The 22,527-nt window shown below is 42.2% G+C and overlaps 1 protein-coding gene across 7 annotated transcripts in view; it reads left to right on the forward strand.

Annotated features, from left to right (window-relative positions):
- Positions 1–767: 767 nt before the first annotated feature.
- The window catches only part of utrn (utrophin), a 630,893-nt gene continuing 609,133 nt past the window's right edge, over positions 768–22,527 (forward strand). For 5 of the 7 annotated variants that reach the window (XM_078556557.1, XM_078556553.1, XM_078556558.1 and 2 more), the window contains exons 1-2: positions 768–917; positions 14,580–14,796. In XM_078556557.1, the coding sequence (XP_078412683.1) occupies positions 14,712–14,796 (85 nt within the window). In that variant the 5' untranslated portion in view covers positions 768–917; positions 14,580–14,711. Of the gene's footprint in view, positions 918–7,235; positions 7,345–14,579; positions 14,797–22,527 lie in introns of those variants that run through there. The other 2 variants (XM_078556554.1, XM_078556559.1) reach the window with 2 other exon arrangements.

Below are 22,527 nucleotides of genomic sequence, written 5' to 3' on the forward strand. Positions count from 1 at the left end.
AGTGAAACAAAAAGCAAAAGTTGGAAATGTACAACATGTCAGAACAGCAACTGTAAAGACCAAAGGCAAGATTACAACCTGTAGGTCAGTCAGAATCTGTGCAGACAGGAGACAGGTTCAGGTTAGTGAATTAGTTATCTAAATCATACTTAAACTGTCAACCTTTTGTTTTTACAGACTTGGACTTGATTTGCTATGCATTTCCTGCATTTTTGGAGTTTGTTTCAGATTTTCAGCAAATGCGATGATTTTCTTCATCTCTATAACTGCAAGCTGCTTTGTATTTCGACATCACATTGAGTGGGAGCTGATATGTCTTGGTATTTGGAGGATGAAATGGCTCAGGGTGAAAGCTGCAAATCAGTAGGGTTGCCAAATAGTTGGAGGGGAGGCTGAGGAGTGGCCCCAGGGTTCCTGTCCAAGTCCTGGAATGCAGGACCACTCATGGATTGTAGTTGATCTCTGGGCTGTGGTCCCCAGGTTTGTGGATTGACTCCTGGGTTGACCCCCTAGCCTGTGGATTGGCCCCCAGGTTGATTCCTAGGTTGCAGATAGACCTTGGGTTGACCCCTAGGTTGACCCCTGAGTTGCTGATTGACTCTAGGTTGACCCCTGAATTGCTGATTGGCCCTGAGTTGACCCCTAGGTTGACATTTGGGTTGCTGATTGACCCTGAGTTGACCTTAGGTTGACCCTGGGTTGCTGATTGACCCTGGGTTGACCCCAGTGTGCGCGAGTCGCTGCCACTTTGATTGACAGGCGCTGTCATGTGACCCGGGCGCCATGTTGGAGTCGCGGCCGCTGGAAGCCGCGGAATTTTGCGGAGCGGAAACCGCAAAACGGAGCCCGCAGCCCGAGGGCGGGAACCGCAGCGCAGCCCGGCCCAGACTGAGGGGAGACTGAAGCGCAGCCACGGGGTAAGTCAGGCGGTTCCTACCAGCCCCGAAATTCCGGGATCGTGTCCGCTTCAGGGAAAATCCGGGATCCGTCAGTGAGCGAGAAGCGAGAGGAAAAAAGCAAAGGCCGAGCGGGGGCCTGAGGGGCAGAGGCCGGTTCACTGGGTATCCGGGTCGCACTGGGTCAGTGGGTGGGTGCCTGGGTTGCGGTGGGTCAGTGGGAGGGTGCAAGGTTGTGGTGGGTCAATGGGTGGGTGCAAGGTTGTGGTGGGTCAATGGGTGGGTGCAAGGTTGTGGTGGGTCAGTGGGTGGGTGCCTGGGTTGCGGTGGGTCAGTGGGTGGGTGCCTGGGTTGCGGTGGGTCAGTGGGTGGGTGCCTGGGTTGCGGTGGGTCAGTGGGTGGGTGCCTGGGTTGCGGTGGGTCAGTGGGTGGGTGCCTGGGTTGCGGTGGGTCAGTGGGTGGGTGCCTGGGTTGCGGTGGGTCAGTGGGTGGGTGCCTGGGTTGCGGTGGGTCAGTGGGTGGGTGCCTGGGTTGCGGTGGGTCAGTGGGAGGGTGCAAGGTTGTGGTGGGTCAGTGGGTGGGTGCCTGGGTTGCGCTGGGTCAGTGGGAGGGTGCAAGGTTGTGGTGGGTCAATGGGTGGGTGCAAGGTTGTGGTGGGTCAATGGGTGGGTGCAAGGTTGTGGTGGGTCAGTGGGTGGGTGCCTGGGTTGCGGTGGGTCAGTGGGTGGGTGCCTGGGTTGCAGTGGGTCAGTGGGTGGGTGCCTGGGTTGCGGTGGGTCAGTGGGTGGGTGCCTGGGTTGCGGTGGGTCAGTGGGAGGGTGCAAGGTTGTGGTGGGTCAATGGTTGGGTGCAAGGTTGTGGTGGGTCAATGGGTGGGTGCAAGGTTGTGGGTCAGCGGGAGGGTGCAAGGTTGTGGTGGGTCAGTGGGTGGGTGCCTGGGTTGCGGTGGGTCAGTGGGAGGGTGCCCAGGTCGCGGTGGGTCAGCGGGCAGGTGCCCTGGTCACGGTGGGTCAGCGGGCAGGTGCCCAGGTCGCGGTGGGTCAGCGGGCGGGTGCCCGGGTCACGGTGGGTCAGCGGGTGGGTGCCCGGGTCGCGGTGGGTCAGCAGGCGGGTGCCCGGGTTGCGGTGGATGGGTGCCTGGGCTACCCACCAGGTGGTGCTTAGTTTACATTGATAAGTGAGTTTTGCCCTCTGCATGTTATTCCATGTGAGGCAGGTGGGTGGGTTAAGAAGGTCGGGAGGGCATTAATAGTAAGCTTTCCTTTGTCATGAGTTGGGGAAATGAAAAGAATTGAGTCATGCTAGGAATCTAGAATAAAATCAGGAAATAATTGGCAGATTTATGTTAGAAAAGAGAAAAGGCAATTTGATATTTCAAATGTAAATTTCTTGTCAAGAACAGAAAGCTGGACATTTGCTTTGTCCTCTGTTGACGGATTGTTGTATCTTCAGCATTTTCTGCCTTTAATTTGTTGGTGGATGCAGCATGGATGGGAGGGAGTCGTGGACTTGGGGGAATTGTGGTTGTAGTCATCAGTCTCAGCGTCTCAGTGCACATGAACTGGATAGAGATAACGCTTTCAAAAAAGTGACAGGGTGATCTTGTGATGTAACATTACAGCTGAGTTGTGAGATTACTGCTCTTGGAGTTGTAAAACAATCATCAAGGCTTGATTAATAACCTCAGCAGATTGTTTCCTTGCTGGTGTACAGATCCTGTGTGCTGTTTTCACTCTAGCTTCTCAGCTGTATAGTAGTTCTTGTGAGCAGGATGATTAACCCTAGAGATGTCACAGCTGAGGTCAGCCTTGTGCTCACCTCCAAGAATCATAGAACAGTTGCAGCACAGAAGGAGGCCATACAGCTTGTGTCCGTACTGGCTCTCTGCAGCAGCAGTTCACTAAGTGCCACTCCTCTGCCTTCTCCCTGTAGCCCTGCACGTTTTTCCTCTTCAGATAATTACCCATTTCCCTTTGAAAGCCTTGATTGAACCTGCCTCCACCACACTGTCAGGCAGTGTATTCCAGATCCTAACCGTTCACTGCGTGAAGAAGTTTTTCTTCATGTTGCCGGTGTTTCTTGCCAATTACCTTAAATCTGTGCTCTCTGGTTCTTGATCCTTCAGCAATGGGAACAGTTTCTCTCTATCTACTCTGTCCAGACCCCCTCATTAATTTGAAAACCTCTATCAAATCTCCTCCCAACTTTCTCATTTTCAAGGAAGGCAGTCCCAGCTTCTCCAATTTATCCACATAACGAAAGCTCCTCATCCCTGGAACCATTCTCGTGAATCGTTTCTGAACCCTCTTTAATGTCTTCACATCCTCCCTAACATGTCCGCCTCTAGCTGGGATTACTGTGCAATGAGCAGGAGATGATTGTTTTCTATTCCACCCCATGCCATCCCACCCCATGCCATCCCATGCAAATACTGTGACATGCAGACTGAGATCGGCACAGACATTGTGTGGAATCTGGGATTTCCCTCATCTGTATAGCTCAAAGTTATTCCACTGTGTCACAATGATCTGCAATCTGATCAGAATGTCAAGAAAGACCTGGGATGAGGGTAAAATTAAGATGTTGACAAGGGGTCAAACCAAAAGCGACAATGTCGCCAAACCAGGAGTTCCAGTTTTCTGAGCAATTGTATTGATTTAATGGCAGAGAGTGATTTTCACCTTTTACTCTGGTCTGTGTGATGCCTCTCTTGCTCCATCAGTAGCAGAACTTACAGCTGCCTGGCTCCGACTTACTGAAATTCTCTTCCTCTGTTTTCCCCCTTCCCTCCACCCCATGCCCTTCTCCTCTGTTTCTGGGTCCTGTCTCCATTTTGACTGTCTTCATAAAACCTACCACTTGACTATACCTTTGGTCCCAGATCCCTAAATTGCTCTAATGTTCAGGAGAGATTGGGTCGACTAGGCCTGTATTCACTGGAGTTTAGAAGAATGAGAGGAGATCTCATTGAAACGTATAAAATTCTGACAGGGATGGACAGGCTGGATGCAGGGATGATGGTTCCTCTGGCTGGTGGGTGGGGGGGTCAGAACAAGCGGTCACAACCTCAGGATACGGGGTAGGCCATTTAGGACTGAGATGAGGAGAAACCCCTTCACTCCGTGTGGTGAACCTATGGAATTCTCTGCCACAGAAGGCTGTGGAGGCCAAGTCACTGAATATACTTAAGGAGAAAATAGATAGATTTCTAGACTCTGAAGGGACCAAGAGGTATGGGGAGAGAGCAGGAGTATACCGTTGAGATAGAGGATTAGCCATGATCATATTGAATGGCGGAGCAGGCTCGAAGGGCCGAATGACCTACTCCTTCTCCAATTTTCTATGTTTCTATTTTGTTGTTCTGTGAAGTGTTTGGGACGTTTTTCATTTTTATTAGTGTTATATTAATACAAGTGCATTCAAGAGACTACTGGTGTCCTTTGTGACTTCATTTCTGGAGCTAGAGCAATGACAACTTTTGCCATGACCATAAAACAATTTGTGTTAGAAATACCAAGTAATTTGCTTTCAGTTTCTAACAACAATAAGCAATTGTGGTTTTCCTTGAAGTCATGTTGAAAACATGTCACTTTTTTTATTGCATCTGCGGAGAGGAAGACAGTTAACGTTTCGAGTCCGTATGACTCTTCAACAGAACGTTCTGTTGAAGAGTCATATGGACTCGAAACATTAACTGTCTTCCTCTCCGCAGATGCTGTCAGACCTGCTGAGATTTCCCAGGTATTTTTATTTTTATTTTGGATTTCCAGCATCTGCAGTTTTTTGCTTTTATCACTTGTTTTATTCCTAAGATTGCTATCTTTCACTGCCAAAGTGTGCTATTCAAGAATTAATATTTCTAGCCTCATTTAGAACGAAATCACATTGCACTTTCAACATAACTTTTTTGTTGCTTGTGGAACTGGGATTTTATCTTGAGACATTTGGTGCTCAAAGATATATGAACATGCCAGTTAGGAGCAGGAGCGCTCCCCCATTTAATAAGATCATGGCTGATTTGATTGTGGCCTCAACACCACTATCCCCCCTACCCCTAATATCCTTTGATTCCCTTGTTAGTCAAAAATTTATCTACCTCTGCCTTAACAATATTCAATAACACTGCGTCTACTGCTCAATGCATTAAGTCAAACAGATTCACCTGTAGTTTTAGAGTCCTTAATTTGCTATCAGCTTTGTGAATTAGAGTTGGTAGTCTGGATTGGCTTTTTATTGGTTTATACAGTGCTATACTTTTCTAGTTTTTAACAATAAAATTTTTTAGCAAAAATAAAGCCATATTAGTAAAAAATCATGCAAAATTTATACTAACAGTATAATACATATTTCTAGCTTAATGACATCAGAAACTATGCTAGGCTGCTTTGTTGATTGTGGCATGAAACATTGCATCATTCTTTAGTTATTTTTGCCTCTATGAAGTGTTTTGTAATATTTTATCATGTTAATAGCACTGTAGCTACTCCTGATTAATCAAAATTGTTTCTTACGACTATAAAATTTTCTAATAATTTTAATTGGGTGAAGTAAGTAACACCAAAATGCTAAAAAAATGTGAATTTGGATCATTTGTGTGCCATCTCATGTTTGACAATCTGTACATAGTGTAGGTGAAAATCACTGGTTATGAAGCACAGTTTTAAATTACAGAATCTTCTGCAGAAGGAGGCCATTTGGCCCATCAAGTCTGCACTGGCTCTCTGAAAGAGTATTCTATCTAGTCCCACTCCCCTGCCTTATCCCCATAACCCTGCATGTTCTTTCTCTTATTTTATATTGGAGTGGACTACACTCATTTTATCAAAGTAACATTTGCAGGTGATTGCTTTGAATTTCCTTTGTAATTTGTTTAACATCCAGACAGGTAATCTTATATGTGAAAAACATCTTTAGGAGTGAGGCTGAAACTATAGAACCCCTTTGGACATGAGATTTCGATAAATAGCTCCAGCATACTGAAAATTGATTCTTCTCTCTGTTTTATCTGACTCTCACATTTGTCTATATTTTCTCTTACTAATTTGTATTTTCCTTTTACTTGTTTATTCCTCTGTTTTCCATTTTTATGCTTGAGCCTTTTCCAGAACATTTTTTTCTCTTTTACACAAAGTCAGGTGCAGCTCAGTTTAACTTATTTTGTAAACTCAGGAGTTAGTCTTGTTAAACAAATCCAAAGGATCACAAAGGATCACAAAGGGGCAAAGGTACTAAGAAGTACAGTTAGTAATTAGGAAAGCTAAAAGAATGGTACAGTTTATTGCGAGGGGAATTGATTACAAAAGTAGGGACGTTATGCTTCAATTATACAGGGCACTCGTGAGACCACATCTGGAGTACGTGTACAGTAGTGGTCTCCTTATTTAAGGAAGGATGTAAATCATTAGCTATAAGTAGTTCAGAGAAGGTTCACTAGACATACCAGGAATGGGCCTTACAAGGAAGGATTGGACATACTAGGCTTGTATCCATTGGAGTTTAGAAGAGTAAGAGGCGACTTGATTGAAATCTTAAGATCCTGATGAGTCTAAGCAGCGTGTTTCCTCTAGTGGGAGAATCTAGAACTAGAGGTTTAAAAATAAGGGGTTACTCATTTAAGACAGATGAGAATTTTTTTCTCTGAAGGTCGTGAGTCTTTGGAACTCTCTTCCTCAAAAGGCAGTGGAAGCAGAGTCTTTGGATATTTTGAAGGCAGAGCTAGATAGATTCTTGATTAACTAGGGGGTGAAAGGTTATTGGGGGTAGGCAGGAGTGTGGAGTGGAGGTTACAATCAGGTCAGCCATGAGCAGACTCAGAGGCTGAGTGGCCTACTCCTGTTCCTAATTCATGTTTGTACGTAAGTGGAACTAGCAGTTTAGGAATTGTGTGCCCCGAACATCCATTCAGTAATACACAATACAGCAGAGCATGGAGGTTCATAGGCTTGGCTCCTGGTGTGCAGTTGAGTTGAAAAATTGCAATATTGCTCTGTTCTAATGGTTGGGGGAAGAGAAGATTGAAGAAAATCAGAGGGAAAAATTGTGTCTAGGTATCATTGCCATCTCCCAGCAGCTAGTTACAGGGGCAACAGCGATTTGGGAGAAGTTCATGTGCCTGGGCCCTCAGCACTAAGCTGGGGAAGTTAAACAGCTCTCAGTATGAGGAAACATTTCCTATGTTACACTCAAGTTTTCAGTGAATCTTATTTTTCCTGGAGTGGGTGTTGGCTGATCCAAATGAATCACTTTAGTGTTCTTTTTGTGCTCAACTTCTCTCATTGTGCTCCCTAGTGGCAGAAATTAAGCACTACAGATCAAATTCATTCTGGGTAGCGACCTTGCGTGTGGAATTTATCAAACACTGCGTGCTGTATAAAAGATTAGTGGCAGATCTTAACTGCTGCTTGTGCTAGACTGAAGGTTGCTTGATGTGCAGACTGTCTGGATGTCAGTAAGTAAACTATGGAACTGAACTTTAAACCAGAAGAGTTGCTGGTTTGATCTAAAATATGAACTGCATTAGCTTAGCAGATCTTAGTTAGGTTGGCAGCTGCACTGCTCCTTTGGGCCTCTGGTGTCCCTGGGCTAGGGAGGGGAAAGATTAGACTGGGTTTCTGATTACTGTTCAATGACTTCTGCTGGAAATTGCGTTTAGGGGTGTTGGATGAGGATAGGATTTGGTCTGAGAGTGATGCCCCCGACTCTCCCCACCTCCTTGTCCGGTTTTATAATTCTTTCCTGTGCTCACTGTATGAAGCATGTTTGCTTGGGGTACTGGGAGTATCAGATACCCCAGCACCGACATGAGTGTTTTTCATATTCATTTCTGATATTTAGTTTTGGTTGAATTATGTAAATGTGGACATTTGAAAAAGCACACTGCTTGGAAAGTGAAATGTCACAGGACTATATTTTTTCCTGGTGTTGTGTTTTTTTGATTTTTTTTTATGTCTGACAAGTTGTAAAAATGCAGTGCAATGTCTGCATTTTGAAACTGTGATGAATAGATGGAAGCGTGCTGAACTGGTTATTGCTCTTCCCTCTGTCTTGTTAACCCAATCACTTCCGAATCCTTCAGACTACAAAATTTTAATGTCACGTGCAGTCCACCCCCTGAATAAGTGCTGCTGGTTTGAAGTCTCCTTCTGGGTGCACAGTTCAGCATGAACTTGCTGGTCACAGCATTTTGACTGCTAATTATGAAATTCCACTTTATTCAGCAGAATAAAGGTTTAGTCACTGCAGAACACAACAGGCAGCATTTATAAGAAGTTCTGTGTGAGAGCATAATTAAGTTGGTCATTAATCTCAAGTCGTGCTTGCTTCAGGGAGTACATTCCCCCAACAAAAAATATGAACCCAGTTAATGCTATCTATAGCAACATAATCTGTTGGTGAGAATGTGCATGGACAGGGACTATTTCCTGATTTGTAATGATGTATTGCAAAGGATTTTGACCGTGTCCATATTTTGAACAATAAAGGGATGTTTTTGTTAAAGGGTAATTTTAATTGGTGATTTAAAAAAAAATAATTGATAAATGCTTCAACTATTGCTTTATGTATTCTGCTCTTGGCCTGTGACTTTTAAAGAAAAAATCCGTTATTATGTGGTTGTGGAATAATGCATGGAATTAGATGGAAACTATTGCTTAGTACCATGTGGTTTTTGGCTGTCTCTGCTCAGTTTATCCAGTGAGGCGCACAGATGAGAAAGGCTCCATGTTCGTTCTCTGAACTGAACTGAGTTAGCTGGTTATGGCACCAGGGTGAGACAGGGAGGAAAAAGTAGTCACAATTCCTGCTCCTGACAGCTGCTCCCTGACCTCCTTTCCACCTTTACTGGAAGTGTGTGTTTGTGCACTTCTTGGGTAAAGTTGGGATTGGCTATGATGTCCTTCGTAGTCAAATAGCATGTCAGTATTTCATTGTCCAAGCCCATGCAGGTGACTTGGGTGAAATTCTGAAGGACTATCATGGAAATGTGTCCCAGCTTGGATTAACATTTGCAGAACAGTCAAAATTAGGACAGAAAAAACATGTTTGGAAATGCATTGAACTTTGAAATAACTGGTGATTGTAGATACCAGTAAGACCTTTTTAATGTAATAAAAACAGAAAATGCTGGAAAAACTCAGCAGGTCTGGCAGCATCTGTGGAGAGAGAAACAGAGTTAACGTTTCGAGTCCGTATGACACTCCTTCAACGTATTTTGCACCTATTTTTCTATCTGATGCACTATCACTGATGGCCCTAACTTTGACTGCAGTGCTGGATGATGGATCTAGTTGTTGTTGTCACCTTTTTTGTTTCTGGCTGAGGTCGCCTGTATTGGGCAATAAAATGGTCTTACTGTTGATGTCCTACAGACTGAATCTGGTCTCCGTTTTCAGTGCTGACTTCTACTTTTGGTCCAATCCCAGCTCTTTAAACTTCTTAGGCTTGGGATGGGCTGATGAAGGCTGCTCCCTGATTGGTACTCCTTCAATCGCGTCTATGAGGTGTCAGCTGTGGCTCAGTTCATAGCACCCTCGCCTTTGAATCAGAGGGTTGTGGGTTCATGTCCCACTCCTGGAAACCAAGAACTGTGATTGTACTTGGAAGAGTTGCAATCTGTGACTGTTGATAACTCGAAAGAGTTTCAATCACGTCTATTCACTAATTAGGGAAATAGCCTTTAGCAGTTCTCTGCAGACCTGGAAAGTCCAAGGAGCTGAAATTGGAGCCTCTGCGTTTAAACTTTGAGCATAGATGGTGGACGTGGAGGAAGAAAAGTTAAGCGCTGTGATAGTGTTGACAATAGGAAGTGAGTGGCAGAGAGGTATCACTGGCATGGAAGAAAGTGGTGTGTAGGAGGGGGGGAATAGACTAGCCTGATAAGTGAACATCAGAAAGGTAAGTGAAGCGTAGGTGCCTGAGAAATATTTGCTATGGATTTTGTGTTTTTGAAGGAGCTTGGAGTTTTTTGTTGGGTAAGTTGTATTTTTCTTTTGTTGATGGGGAGGGATTCTGCATTTGTTATGAGTGAGAGTTGATGAGAATTGCTTGCTGCTTGTGGCAGTTGGATCTGAAGGATTAAAATGAACACTTCAAAGCTATTTGAAGAGGGACATTGCAATGTGTCTGTTTCTGTCTTTACCCAGTGTCCATATACTGACCTTCAGTAGGGGTTTTTGAATAGTGATGAGTAGTGGGAGCTCTGGCTCAGAATTTGTTTTTGCTTCCCTAGCCAGAAAGCTTGGTTTAAGTTAAAGTTTAAGTTGGAAAATATTTTTAAAATAAAACCAGGCCTCAGTCACGGGCTGGCTGTATTGGAGAACACTGACACACTGAGTCTCAACATCTTTTTTATTAATATGACTACAATGAAACAAATAGGCAACATGGCGAAATAAAGTATGCAAGAAGAAGTAAAACATGAATGCCAGTATAATGAATGATCTAGTGTGTACATTTCCTCGGTGTAGTCTTTGCTGAAATCTGTGACAGTTGGTTTAAAAAAAATCAAATCACCTGACTGCCTCAGTGATTCAGTCATGTAGTGAAATTAGAACACTCGTGGGAAGCCGCACATTCATTAGCTGGTAACCAAGTTTGTCCCCTTTAATAAGGCCTCACTGTAGTGGTCACATTCTTTATTTCTCCTTTTTTCCTAACTTATTTTAATTTCCTAACTGAAGATCAAACTCTTAAATTACAAATACTGCTGGGTTTTAATGCTACGTTTGTGTCTTTGATGTTCCCAGGACATAGTTTATGATGAGTTGTAACTCTGTCTTGCTTTGATATCCATTTTTTTTCTATTAATGCACACAATGGGCAGGGATCTGTGACCTTGGAGTTCCAACTATTGCTGTTTTGGTAGTGATTGTGTGACTTGTTAAAGGGACATTAGGCTGTGTCCCACAGTTTTCTGGACTACTGCCAGTACCTAGGAAGTAACTTCTCCTTTGACATGGTGCTTCTACACTGTGTATGTTTTGGTTCCCTGTGGACCAGAGATCGCCAGTGTTTACACATTAGGATGCATTTCAGGGCGTGGTGTTGCAGCCTCTTCAGCTCCAGTTTTCAAGCAGACCATGAGAGTTCTCAGCCTTTGTGGGCTGCATGGTGTGGCCTCAGATTTCGGAGAAGGTTTTTAACTATGGTTAATTTTTTATATATAATTTTAATTATAATATAATCAACTATAATTTCATTTATCTCAAATTGCTGACCCTAACAGATCTTGGTGTTCTGGTTTGGGATTGATCCTCCAAATCCACGTTTCCAAACCTTCAGCCCTACAAACTTCAAACTGGAAAAAACAGTGAATAGGAAGTACAAGTATGAATGGGGCTGAGACAGCTGAGTTTAAAGGATTGGACAGTCTGGGCTGAGAGATTTCTGGAGGACTGTGGGCCTAGTGTGAAGGCACCTGCCATACTAGTACAGGGATGTCACTAAGTGTTTTTAGGGAAACAAACCCACAGGTTAATATGCTTTAATGCCAGTAAGCTTCTTATGGGGTTATCTTAAATTAATTAGTTCTAGTTGTTCCTACTCATGTCAGCACTGGTATCAGATATACAATCATCAATATTTCATCCTAGCGTTTATAGATCAAAAGATGCTGCCCACATTGTGTATAATTTGCTGTGGGATTTACTGCATTATACAAAATCGTTAGGACAACATTGTAGAGAGAAATAATAACCTGTTGAGTATTTGAAGCTACAGGTAGCACTCAGGGTAGTTGGGATGATTCTGCAACAAATAGAAACAAAAAGTGCTGGCAAAACTCAGCAGGTCTGGTGGCATCTGTGGAGAGAGAAACAGAGTTAATGTTTCAAGTTGAATATGACCCAAAAGACTCTGAAGAGTCACATTTGACTTGAAGCGTTAACTCTGTTTCTCCCTCCACAGATCCTGCTAGACCGGCTGAGTATTTCCAGATTTCCAGCATTTGCAGTATTTTGTTTTTATTTTGTGATTCTGCAACAAGTCTGCCTTCACCTAAAAGAAAAGAAAGAACTTAGAACTCATGACCTTAGAATGTCCCAAAGTGCTTTACAGCTAAAGATGTAGTTAGTGTTGTAGGAAATGTGGCAGCCAAAATGTGCATCATAATATCCCACAAGCAGCAGTGAAATAAATGAGCAGATAATCTATTTTGACGATCTTGATTGAGTGGCAAATATTGGACAGGACACTGGGAGAAACTCCTTTTTTTGAATAGTGCGATAGGATCTTTTATGTCCACCTGAGAGGCTAGGCAGAGCCACGGTTTAAAGTCTCATTTGAAAGACTGCACCTCTGACAGTGCAGCACTCCTTCAGTTCTGCACTGGGATTGTAAGCCTAAATTTTGGGCCGAGGTCTCTGGACTGTGGAGGTGAGAGTACTGATTCTGTGGGAGAAAATGGAAATGATGCGTTAAAAAATGATACTGGGGTTAATCCAAAGATGTTATATTGTGTCTGAGTGATAAAAATGACTGTTCAATTTGTTCAATTAGAATATGCTTGAATTTGTAAAATTACCAGGATTTGACACAACTAAAGTACATCCTGGATCAACACCCGCCTGGCCCTCAATTATTAATCTGTATTAACCTAAGTCAAAACTCTTAGTTGGGTGTCATACTGCAGACAAGTCACCATCTTGATTGAGTAGCCATTTTTCAAATGTAAACCTACACATTGGGTTTCAGAAGGCCATTCAGATGTTGGGAGCTACAGAACCGAGACTAATTCTGGTCCCAAAGGGATTTTGATAGTTTCTTTAAAAAGAGGATTGTTAATGGGGAGTGAACACAAGAGTGGAATTAGCAAAGATGAAACATGGAAAACAATGCCGGTTCAGATTCGATGGGCAGCATGACCTGTTTTTGTGCTGGAGCATTTGTGATTCACCGGATTTCCACACAGTGTTCACTAGCAGTATGAAACAGGAAGCTTGGCTCATCTTTGGCAACCTCCCCAGCCTGGAGAAGCTGAGATCGATTGTAGCATGCTAATACTGCTGCAGTAGAGATCAGTTCAGTACTGTTAAGTGCAGTAACTGGAGCTGGGGCCAGATAGATTGGATTAAAACAGAAAACAACTAGTATGTGTTTAGGGAGGTTTCTTGAACTAGTGGGAAGTGTTGACCTTTTGGGGTCCATACTGGGATGACTGTTGTTCATACCAATTTATGGGGTGTAGTAAATAACATGGAGGACTGTGCCAAAATACAGGAGAACATACAGGCTTGCAGAGCGGGTGCATAAATGGCAAGTAGAATTCAATATTGCAAAATATGAGGTGGTTGGATTTGTTAGGAAGGATAAGGGGGCGACTTACTCCTTGTGAAGTGAGAAACTAAATGGGGCAGAGGAACAGAGATTTGGGAATACAGATATCTCCCTTAGTACTGCATTGGAGTTTCAGCCTAAACTTTCGTGCTCAATTCCTGGAGTGCAAATTGAACCTACAACCTTCTAATTCAGAGCCGAGAGTGTAACCGGCTAATCCATGGCTGACACATTGAGTAGGCTGCAGCTAGTAGGCTAAGAGAAGACCCAATAGAGTTCTTTAAAATTCTGGAGTGATAGGATGAATGTAGGAAAACTGTTTCCACTTGGGGGTTAGTCTGGAACAAGAGGTAACCATTAACATATCAAATTAAAAAACGGAGCAATTTCTTTACTCAGTAATGCAAATGCATTTAAGGGAGACTTAATGCAGACATGAAGGAGAGGGGAATAAATGGTTATGGGGGCAGGGTGGGCACAGGTATTTACTGTGGAGGAGGCTTGTGTGAATCATAATTACCGGCATAGATTAGATGGGCTGAATTACATGTTTCTGTGTTGTAGATTTTATGTAATTTGCTGTTGTACAGACAAACAACATGTTTAGTATAAAGAAAATAATGGATGTTTGTAGGTATGGTTTCAATTAAAATGATAAAGGTTGACTTTGAAACCATTCTTTTGAAAGAGATTGTTTTAATTCTATAACTTGATTACATTGAGAGAAGTAGAGTTGCTATGATAAGAGATTTCTATCACCTCTAAGGTTGGTCTTGTGATTGCTGCCCTCTCCTTGAATTTGCACAGCATTCGTGAACTGGTGACAGCTTATATTATGCATTGGGAACATAAGAAGTAGGAGCAGGAGAAGACCTTACGGCCCATTGAGCCGGCTCTGCCCTTCAGTAAGATCAGCTTGATCTTCGGCTTCAGCTCCACTTTCCCACCTGCTCCCCATATGCCTTGATTCCCTGAGGTTTCATGTTTTGATGAATGTGAAAAAAAACCCATGACGCCTTTTCAAAGAAGTGGAGTTCTTTGTGCTGACCAACTTTCATCCTTTAACCGGCACCACCAAAGCTGATTGTGGACATTTATTTCATTTACTGTTTGTGGGATCCTGCCCTGTACAAATTGGGTACAGCCTGTGCCTAGATAATAGTGAAATCAATTTAAAAAAAAAATCTTATGCCTGTTGACATATTGAAGATATGGAAGAAACTTTCCAAATGCAAGTTCTTTGTTTAAATTGTATGGAGGGTGTGCTGTTGACTTGTCAGTATATTTAACTTAAAGTTTCAAATGTATAAAATCTGCAATGTAAAATTTTCCTTCAAATACTCTTAAATATATATGTTTCCAAAATATTTTGTTTTATGGTATCCTTTATTATTTCCCCTCTGATTCATTTAGGTGTTGTGGGTCCAAATAGAGGCAAAGTACATGAGGGAACGCTGGAGAAAAAGGACCTCTGAAGTTTGCCCGATTTTTCTTTTTTGACTCAACAGTGGATATAAGCTACAACAGGTCATATTACCATTAACTATGGCCAAGGTTGCAAGTGGGGGAAGAAATGCTGACTGTGGCAGCGCAGCAAATGAGTTCGGTGACATCATCAGATGGAGATCAGGTATGTCATAAAAAGTTTTATTGTATTAGAACCTTGGCTTAGTTTTTTCTTCTCCTTAACCTGGATGTTCATAACAGTTGCAATATATCTGTCTCTGTTGAGAATAACTAGTTATTTTAGGTATTCTATCTGGCTATATGTACAGGGAAGCTTTCCTGGTCCCTAACTATTATTAACTACACTCTGGTTTTGTGCTAGGTGTTTTCATTCATTTGGAGACCCAAGGTGTGATTGTGTTCTGTCTTGATCTCAACACTTTTATAACTAGTGTATCACCTGTGTTATGAATGCGGGACTTTATAAGACAGTTATGTTTTAAAAAGCCGTCTTTAACTTAAGGTGAAACAGAATGGTCTGGATAGGGGATGATGGTGGTCATATTAAACCTTTGCCAAGACAGGCCATAGATCTGGTTGTCATGAAGAAGAAACTCAAACTGAAACTTATTGAAAATGAAGTAACAGTTTTCACACCTTTACCGGGAAAAGGGACAGCTGCTTTTTGGATGCAGAGACACAGACCGAGAGAGAAAGAGATAATGCAGCTGCTGTGAAGAGCAGTAGGAGAATGTGTTTGTGTTAACAGCCAGGCAGAATGCTGGTGAGAGCTGGTTCTCTGTCTGAAAAGAAGATGGAGAAGGCAGGACCTTTGGAGGTTTAAGGAACAAGGAGTTGCTGACCTTGCTGGTGCGAGTCGGTTTATTCGGAGTGGGATGATTTTCGAAGGATACTGGAGGATTCAACCTGTTGTGGCAGGGAGAAGTGAGCCTGCTGGAAAATTGAGAGCATCTTGGGACTGAATCTTGTAATGTTAAATGTCTGCCAGAAGTGCGATGCACAGTGAAAGGGGCTGTAAGACATGTCTCGATTGTGTTAGTTAGTTAATGTGAAAGTGTTTGGTTTATGTTGATTTTAATTTTTGTTACATTAACAGTCTTAAAATGTGAAATCCTGTCTTTTGGTTTATTTCTGTTGGTTGCTGAGAAATTAATTTTTTTTAAGTTATCGGTCTCTACAGGAATTGTAACACCTGTGGCGTTGATAATGGCATAAAACCAGAAAATGCTGGATAATATTCAGGTCAGGCAGAATCTGTGGAGAGAAACAGCGTTAACGTTTCAGGCTGATGACTTTTTGATGACCTGAGGTTTGTTAAAACTGTTGGTATGGTAAGTTTCCAAACGGCTTGTTAATTTCTAGTTCTGGGCAGAAATAAGTGCCCCTTTTCCTTCATTTATTCATATTTTGACACTCAGAAATATGACTCTATCATTGTCGGTATTGATAGTCACCATCAAACATTGTTCCTTGAGCCACGGTTTTTGAAAGTTAAGCAGTCCCACCTGTATCGAAATTTAAACTTAATAATAAAGCCAGAATTCAGCAACAATTATTATTTTTACCCAATGTTTTCTTCCTGTCATGTTGACAGAAATTTATACTGCAGCATGGTAGTTGGTTGCCCTCTGATACCTACATCAGGATATTCATTAGGGAGGAGGGAGGGGTCAGGTGGCGTCATGGTCTCCTGATCCCAATCTCACCTGGTATTTGGGGGCATCTTTCTGGCAGGATTCAATATATAACAACTAGGAGTTGGAATCCTGGCTGATCTTTTTCCTACTCCAGGTGGTCAAATGTAGTGTGCCAGCATCTGTCCCAGCTGGGATCAAATGACTCATCCCAGAACAGGACCTGAGCATGGCACTTTCCCTAGTGTGGGGTTGGTTAGCTCACTTGGCTAGATGGCTAGAGTGTGATGCAGAATAATGCTAACAGCTTGGGTTCAACCCCTGGAGCAGTTGTGGTAGTTCATGGAGATTTGCCTCCTTGCCTTACCCTACACTTGGAAGTGGTACCCTGCAACTCATGTATAACCAATTGTCTCTCTCTAATGGAGAGAGATGCCTCTGGTCCTTTATGGATTATGGCTAATTACCATACTTTTCCCAGTGTATGTGGTTTATGATATTTACCACAGCTGGGGGAAATACAGATTTATTTTTAATATTTAAACATGCCATGTATGGTGGTGATATTCAGTGACTGTGTTGAAACATGTTTTTAATATTTCAATAATTCAATATTTTAATATTGAGCAAAATTCAAATATAATCAAAGCAGTACCTTCTATGGGCATTTCTTAGCTCAGTGAGTATCAATTGTTGATTTAGCCAGTGTATCTATATTCATTTCTACTTTGACTTTTTCCTTCTCCTCCTCGTCTACCCTCTGCATGCACTTATCTGTGGATAGCAGAGGCTTTCCAGTATTTTGGCCAAGTATCCAGTCTAAACGTTTGAGTGTTAGTGGGTATTTGTTAAGGTAAAGGAGCTTCGCAGTTATTGTGGCTGAATACAGTAAAGTCCTGTCATTTGTGACTTCCTGTTTCACAAATTCATTTACCTGTGCAAAAGTCTTTGTACTGGATCGCCCATTGCGGGTCCAACTGTTCACTAATCCGTGGTTTTAAGCCTAAAAAATACTGTAAGAGCCAACTTTGGAAAATACAGGACCAAAAAAAAGAAAAACTGCCTAAATGAAGATTAAAGAAAGCAAGGTGTCTGTGGCGTATTTCCTGCAGTAGGAAATGTGCACTGCACGTGTGTCGTCTGTTACTGTTTGCACATGGGTGTTCTTTGTTGCTGTGATTTAATTCCTGATCACAGTGCAGTATCGAGGAAATCTTTAAGCCTGTACAGTACAGTACCGTATTAAAAAATGAGAGAAAAATCTTTTTCACACAGCGAGTGGTCTGAGTCTAGAACGCACTGCCTGGAAGTGTGGTGGGGGCAGGTTCAATTGAGTCATTCAAGAGGGCATTAGATGATCATTTGAATAGAAACAATATGCAAGAGTATGGGGAAAAGGCATGAGAATAGCACTAAGTCATAATTCTTATTTGGGGAGTTGGTGCAGACACAATGGGTCCACTGGCCTCCTGCGCCATAACAATTCTGTGATTCTGTGATTGAGTCAGAGCCAAGTAGTAAATGTCCTAAAAAAAGTGACGACGCTTGCACCATTTTTCAGTCTATCTAATATTGTCACTTTTTGGGCAAGTGCTACCATGCTGGCCAGTGTACACAGTGTCAGTGAATCTATAATCAGGTACATTAGGTAGTCTGAAGATAAAATAAGGGCCAGTGTTAGTGTTTCTGGAGTCGTACTGCCAGGTTAACTTTTGTTAAGTAGGAGAGATTCACACTTGGAGGAGATGGAGAAGTTACTAAATGTGTGGATAGAGCAACAGAAACAAAGGAGGACCCCAGTTAATAGCCAAATCATTAGAAATAAAGCACTTGAATCATACCAGCACATAGAAAGTAGTAAAGAGGATAGTGCTGTTGCTACTGGTGATAATAGTGATAATGAAGGTGGTGCAGAAGGTGCCTATCCTTTGCTTTCCAAAGGATTTTCAGCCTATACAGGATGGTTTGATTGCTTTAAAAAGCATTTTTGTCTACGTAATGTGAAGTTGGTGGGGTTTGGGGAGGGGGTTGGGGGGGCTGCATCAGCTGGCCGTGCAGCTGCAGGAGAGTTTCCCATGGTGCTGCAGGAATACATTGAGGAGAGAAGGTACAGAGTGGGTCTTGAACACAGACAAAACTGACCTCTTCTGGAAGAAAGTGCTGAATAGGGCTTGCATATCCAAAGAAGAAAGGACTGCAAAGGACAGGCTAACACTTCTACTATTGTTACGATCCCCAGCTGAGGTTACTATTGACAAGCCTGATCCCAGGGTGGAATCCAGATTGATAGATCCTAACTTTCATTTGTTGTTTAGATACATGGAGAGGGGCTACTGTTAGAGACACCAGAGTCAGCTTATGAACTTTTAACAAAAGCATAAAATATTTATTAAACAAGAAAAAATGAACTATATTACAATGCTCCTTCGCTCACAACTATATCTTTAAAGATATATACAGATTTGTAAGGGGAACACAAGTTACAAAAGCTATCTTATACTCTAATGTTTACAGTAAGTACAGTCCATGTAAACCAATTGGCGACCTGTGGTCAGACACCACACTCTGAAACCAAGTGACAGATGCCACTTCAGACAGATGCTGTGGATCTCTCTTCAACTCTCCCCCAGGCACTTGTCACACCGCGAGCCAATCAGTCTCACTGAACTCTGCCTTTCACACGAGGGTGTTCAATCTCGACTTTCCGAGAACTTGCTTTGGAATCTTATTCCAAACTGACACTTTCTTTCAGATGCCTTCTGCAAGGGTCCATCTCCAGGATTTTGAACACTCCTTCTGATGCTCCTCTCCCCTGGGTCACCACATGTATTCAAACTCTCTTCCACGCACTCCCTCTCACCAGCTCGGCTGTTAATAGTATACCACTGCTTCACATGCCCATAGCAAAAAGTTACAGAACTTCAGCTGTCTATTTGGACCTCCTGGACTTCTCACAAGCCTAAATCACTTTAACTCTGCTTCCTGCAGCTTGAAGCTTTAAGCTTGAAGCTTGGAGCCTTTCTCTGCTCCTCACCCTTAACTTCACTTAACAGCACCTTTTCCAAGTTCCTGTCCTTCCTTTGACTAGAAGGTCTGCTTGGGACTTTCTCCTGTACCACACCCTTGGATTCTTGGGGACTTTCTTCTTTAGCTTGGGACTGGCTATCTGTCCCTTTTTGCTCCAGTATCTCTCTGGCAGCTATTTTCAACCAATTTTAGCTTAGGATTGGCTATCTGTCCCTTCTAGGTGGCTTTTGCTTGGCAGCTATCTTCAAACTGAACTCAAAAACTACTGTTTCTAGTCTCTTGTATGTGTATCTGTGGGAGGGACCTGCCTCTCTGGACCCCTGTTACTTGGCAACAGCCCAGTTTTTCTGCTCTTGTGTTTGCGTAACTTCTCTTACAGTCGTAAACTCTCATTAGAAATGCAGGAACCTTTTAATGTGATACTAAAACTCAACTTGACCTCTCCTTAACACACATGCAGAAATACAGATCAAACTTAAACATTAAAGCTAAAACTCATTCCTAACACCCACAAATACCAATATAGCTTACCAAACTATATCTATTTCCTAACACTATGTGCCATTGTGGCTGATTTTAAATGTAAACCAATGCTGGTTTATAGGTCAGAAAATCTTGAGCCCTTAAAGGGAAAAATAAATCTCATCTGTCAGATTTCTGGAAGGCTAACAGCAATTCCTGGGTTACAGCATTAGTGTTTGAAGACTGATTGGAGAATTGTTTTCTGCGTGAGGGCAGGACTTATCTGAGGGAAAATAACTTGTCCTTTGAGGCCCTACTTGTCGTCGATAATGCTCCTGGATATCCACACACTCTTGCAGAGAGCCATCTAAACAGTCATTTTGTTTTTACCCCCAAATATGACCACTTTTCCAGCCTGTGGTCCAGGGGGTCATTGCATCCTTCAAAGCTTGCTACACCCAAAAAAATTTCAGCCACATTCTCAACCTTATGGAAGCAAACCCTTCGACCACAGTGCATGATTCCTGGAAGGAATTGAACATCCTCACAGCAATAGGGATAATTAAAGACTCAAGGGGTGAGGTTGGAGAATCAACCGTAAATGCCTGCTGGAAAAAAGTTTGGCCTGAGGCTGTGAATGATTTCAAAGGGTTCCCCAATGTGGACGCTGAAGTGACCAAGATTGGTGAGTTGGCAAAACCAGTTGGTGGAGAGGGATTTGAAGACCTGGCCACAGATGAAGTAGAGGAGTTACTTCAGTGTAACAAGAGTAACTGTCCACAGAAGAATTGTTGGAACTGGTGAAATTAAGTGAATTTAAACAGGAACAGGAGCAGCAAGAACCTAAGAAGTCTCATTTTACACCCAAGATGATGGCAGATCTCATAAGAGCAACTGAAGATTTGAAAAGCCAGGCGACAGGCTATGATACAAACCTGGAAAGAAGCATTGCCTTTAGTAGTGAATTGACACAGCTGTTGCTCCTTCCCGAGAACTTTAGAAAATTGGAAGACAAAAGGTGAAGCTGTCAAGAATAATGTTTTTTTAAATCTATGTCAGCATAGCTATGTAGGCAGTTCACCCACTCCCTCCACCTCTACTCTCAAGGGAAGTAAAGTACTGTTAAGTGTGACAAATTTTACATTGTTTTTTTTTACTGTTTTGTTAAGCAATTTCTCCAGTAAATTTCTCAAATTTATTAAAAAACAGTTTTTATTGCCTTTGAACCTTTATACGGGTCAAGTTTTAGAATGGCTGGAACCTATCTAATTGACTCCCATTGTAAAGTGTGTTCGCTGTTCGCGATTTCGCTGTTCGCGATTTCGCTGTTCGCGATTTCGCTGTTCGCGATTTCGCTGTTCGCGATTTCGCTGTTCGCGATTTCGCTGTTCGCGATTTCGCTGTTCGCGATTTCGCTGTTCGCGAGGTTTCACAGGAATGTAACCCCTGTAAACTTTACTATATCTTACATTTGCGTTTTTTTTCCAGGGCCTTTAGAGTGGTTATACATCTCTGCTTACATTCAAGACTGGTTGGAAGGAACTGTTCTTTGCATAGATGGAGAGGGCAGCTTGTTGTAATTATACTTTCATTATTGAGTAATCATAGTACAGACTTATTTTATATATACCTTGACAGGTCATGACTGTAAGATCATTTAAACAGATTAGCTAGTTGCTATCCCATTGCTTTTTGTGGTATTTTGCTGCGCACAAATTAGCGGCCATGTTTCCCTATATTACGACATTGACTTCACTTCAAAAGTTGCTTAATTGGCTGTGAAATACGTTGGTACATCCTGTGGTTGTGAAAAGCACATTATAAATGCAAGTTCTTTCTTTATATAGTAAAGATGAAAAATGTGTTTAAAAGAACTCATTCTTTGGTTTCCAGTCCAAAATCAATATACTTGCTTGCTTCTTAATAGATACATCTGTGTGGGTCACGTATATCATTTGCAGCTCCTGTTTTCCCTGCCACTTGACTGCTTTGGGAATGCTTGTGAGAAATCAGTTTGGTTGGCTTTACTGTTTTCAGTAGGAACATGAGTGATGCCTGCCATGGTCTTATCTGGAATTATGAGTTATGTTGTTTGTGTATTGTTCTTTTGGCATGAGGGTGAGGCATTTAAAACAAGATGTTCAGTCTTAATTTTAAGTGATGTAATCATGGACAATGAAAATGAGGGCACATGCTCTTCATCAATAATCTGAACAAGATGCAATAAAGGAGAGGAACTTCTGGAAATTCTGACAGATAAATACAGAGTTTGGAATTGAAATAATGTATTAAATAAAGTATACCCATCGATATTGGCCCTATATAATTATATCCAACTGATAGCAATTATGCAAATTTGATGCAAGTAGGACAGGTAGACTTGATGATTTATATCATTGTTGATCAAACTCTAGTTTGCAAATCATATGTGGCTCCATGCCCTGATTATTGAGCCCTAAAAGCCCAAGTAGCAGTGTCCTGTACTACTATTTTCAATCCACTGATTTGTCCTGTTCGATTTTTGTGGGCCTGTAGTTTTAGAAAGGGCTTTTTTTAAAAATGCTATTTGCTCATTGTTGGATGAATCCAAATGACATCGGGAACTGCTAATAGTAGTTTGAGATGTATGGGAGTTAAATTTCTGCCAAGAATCTGTGCTATTCGTAGAAGGGAACCACAAGGGTTAAAGATTGGAAACTTCTCGTACTTTAGAATTAGTTATTTTGTTTTTTAAGCGACTATTCTCTTACACTACATCATTTGTCATTTTG

The sequence above is a fragment of the Cetorhinus maximus genome, chromosome 14 (genome assembly GCF_964194155.1).
Source record: "Cetorhinus maximus chromosome 14, sCetMax3.hap1.1, whole genome shotgun sequence".
In the NCBI taxonomy this organism is placed as follows: domain Eukaryota; kingdom Metazoa; phylum Chordata; class Chondrichthyes; order Lamniformes; family Cetorhinidae; genus Cetorhinus; species Cetorhinus maximus.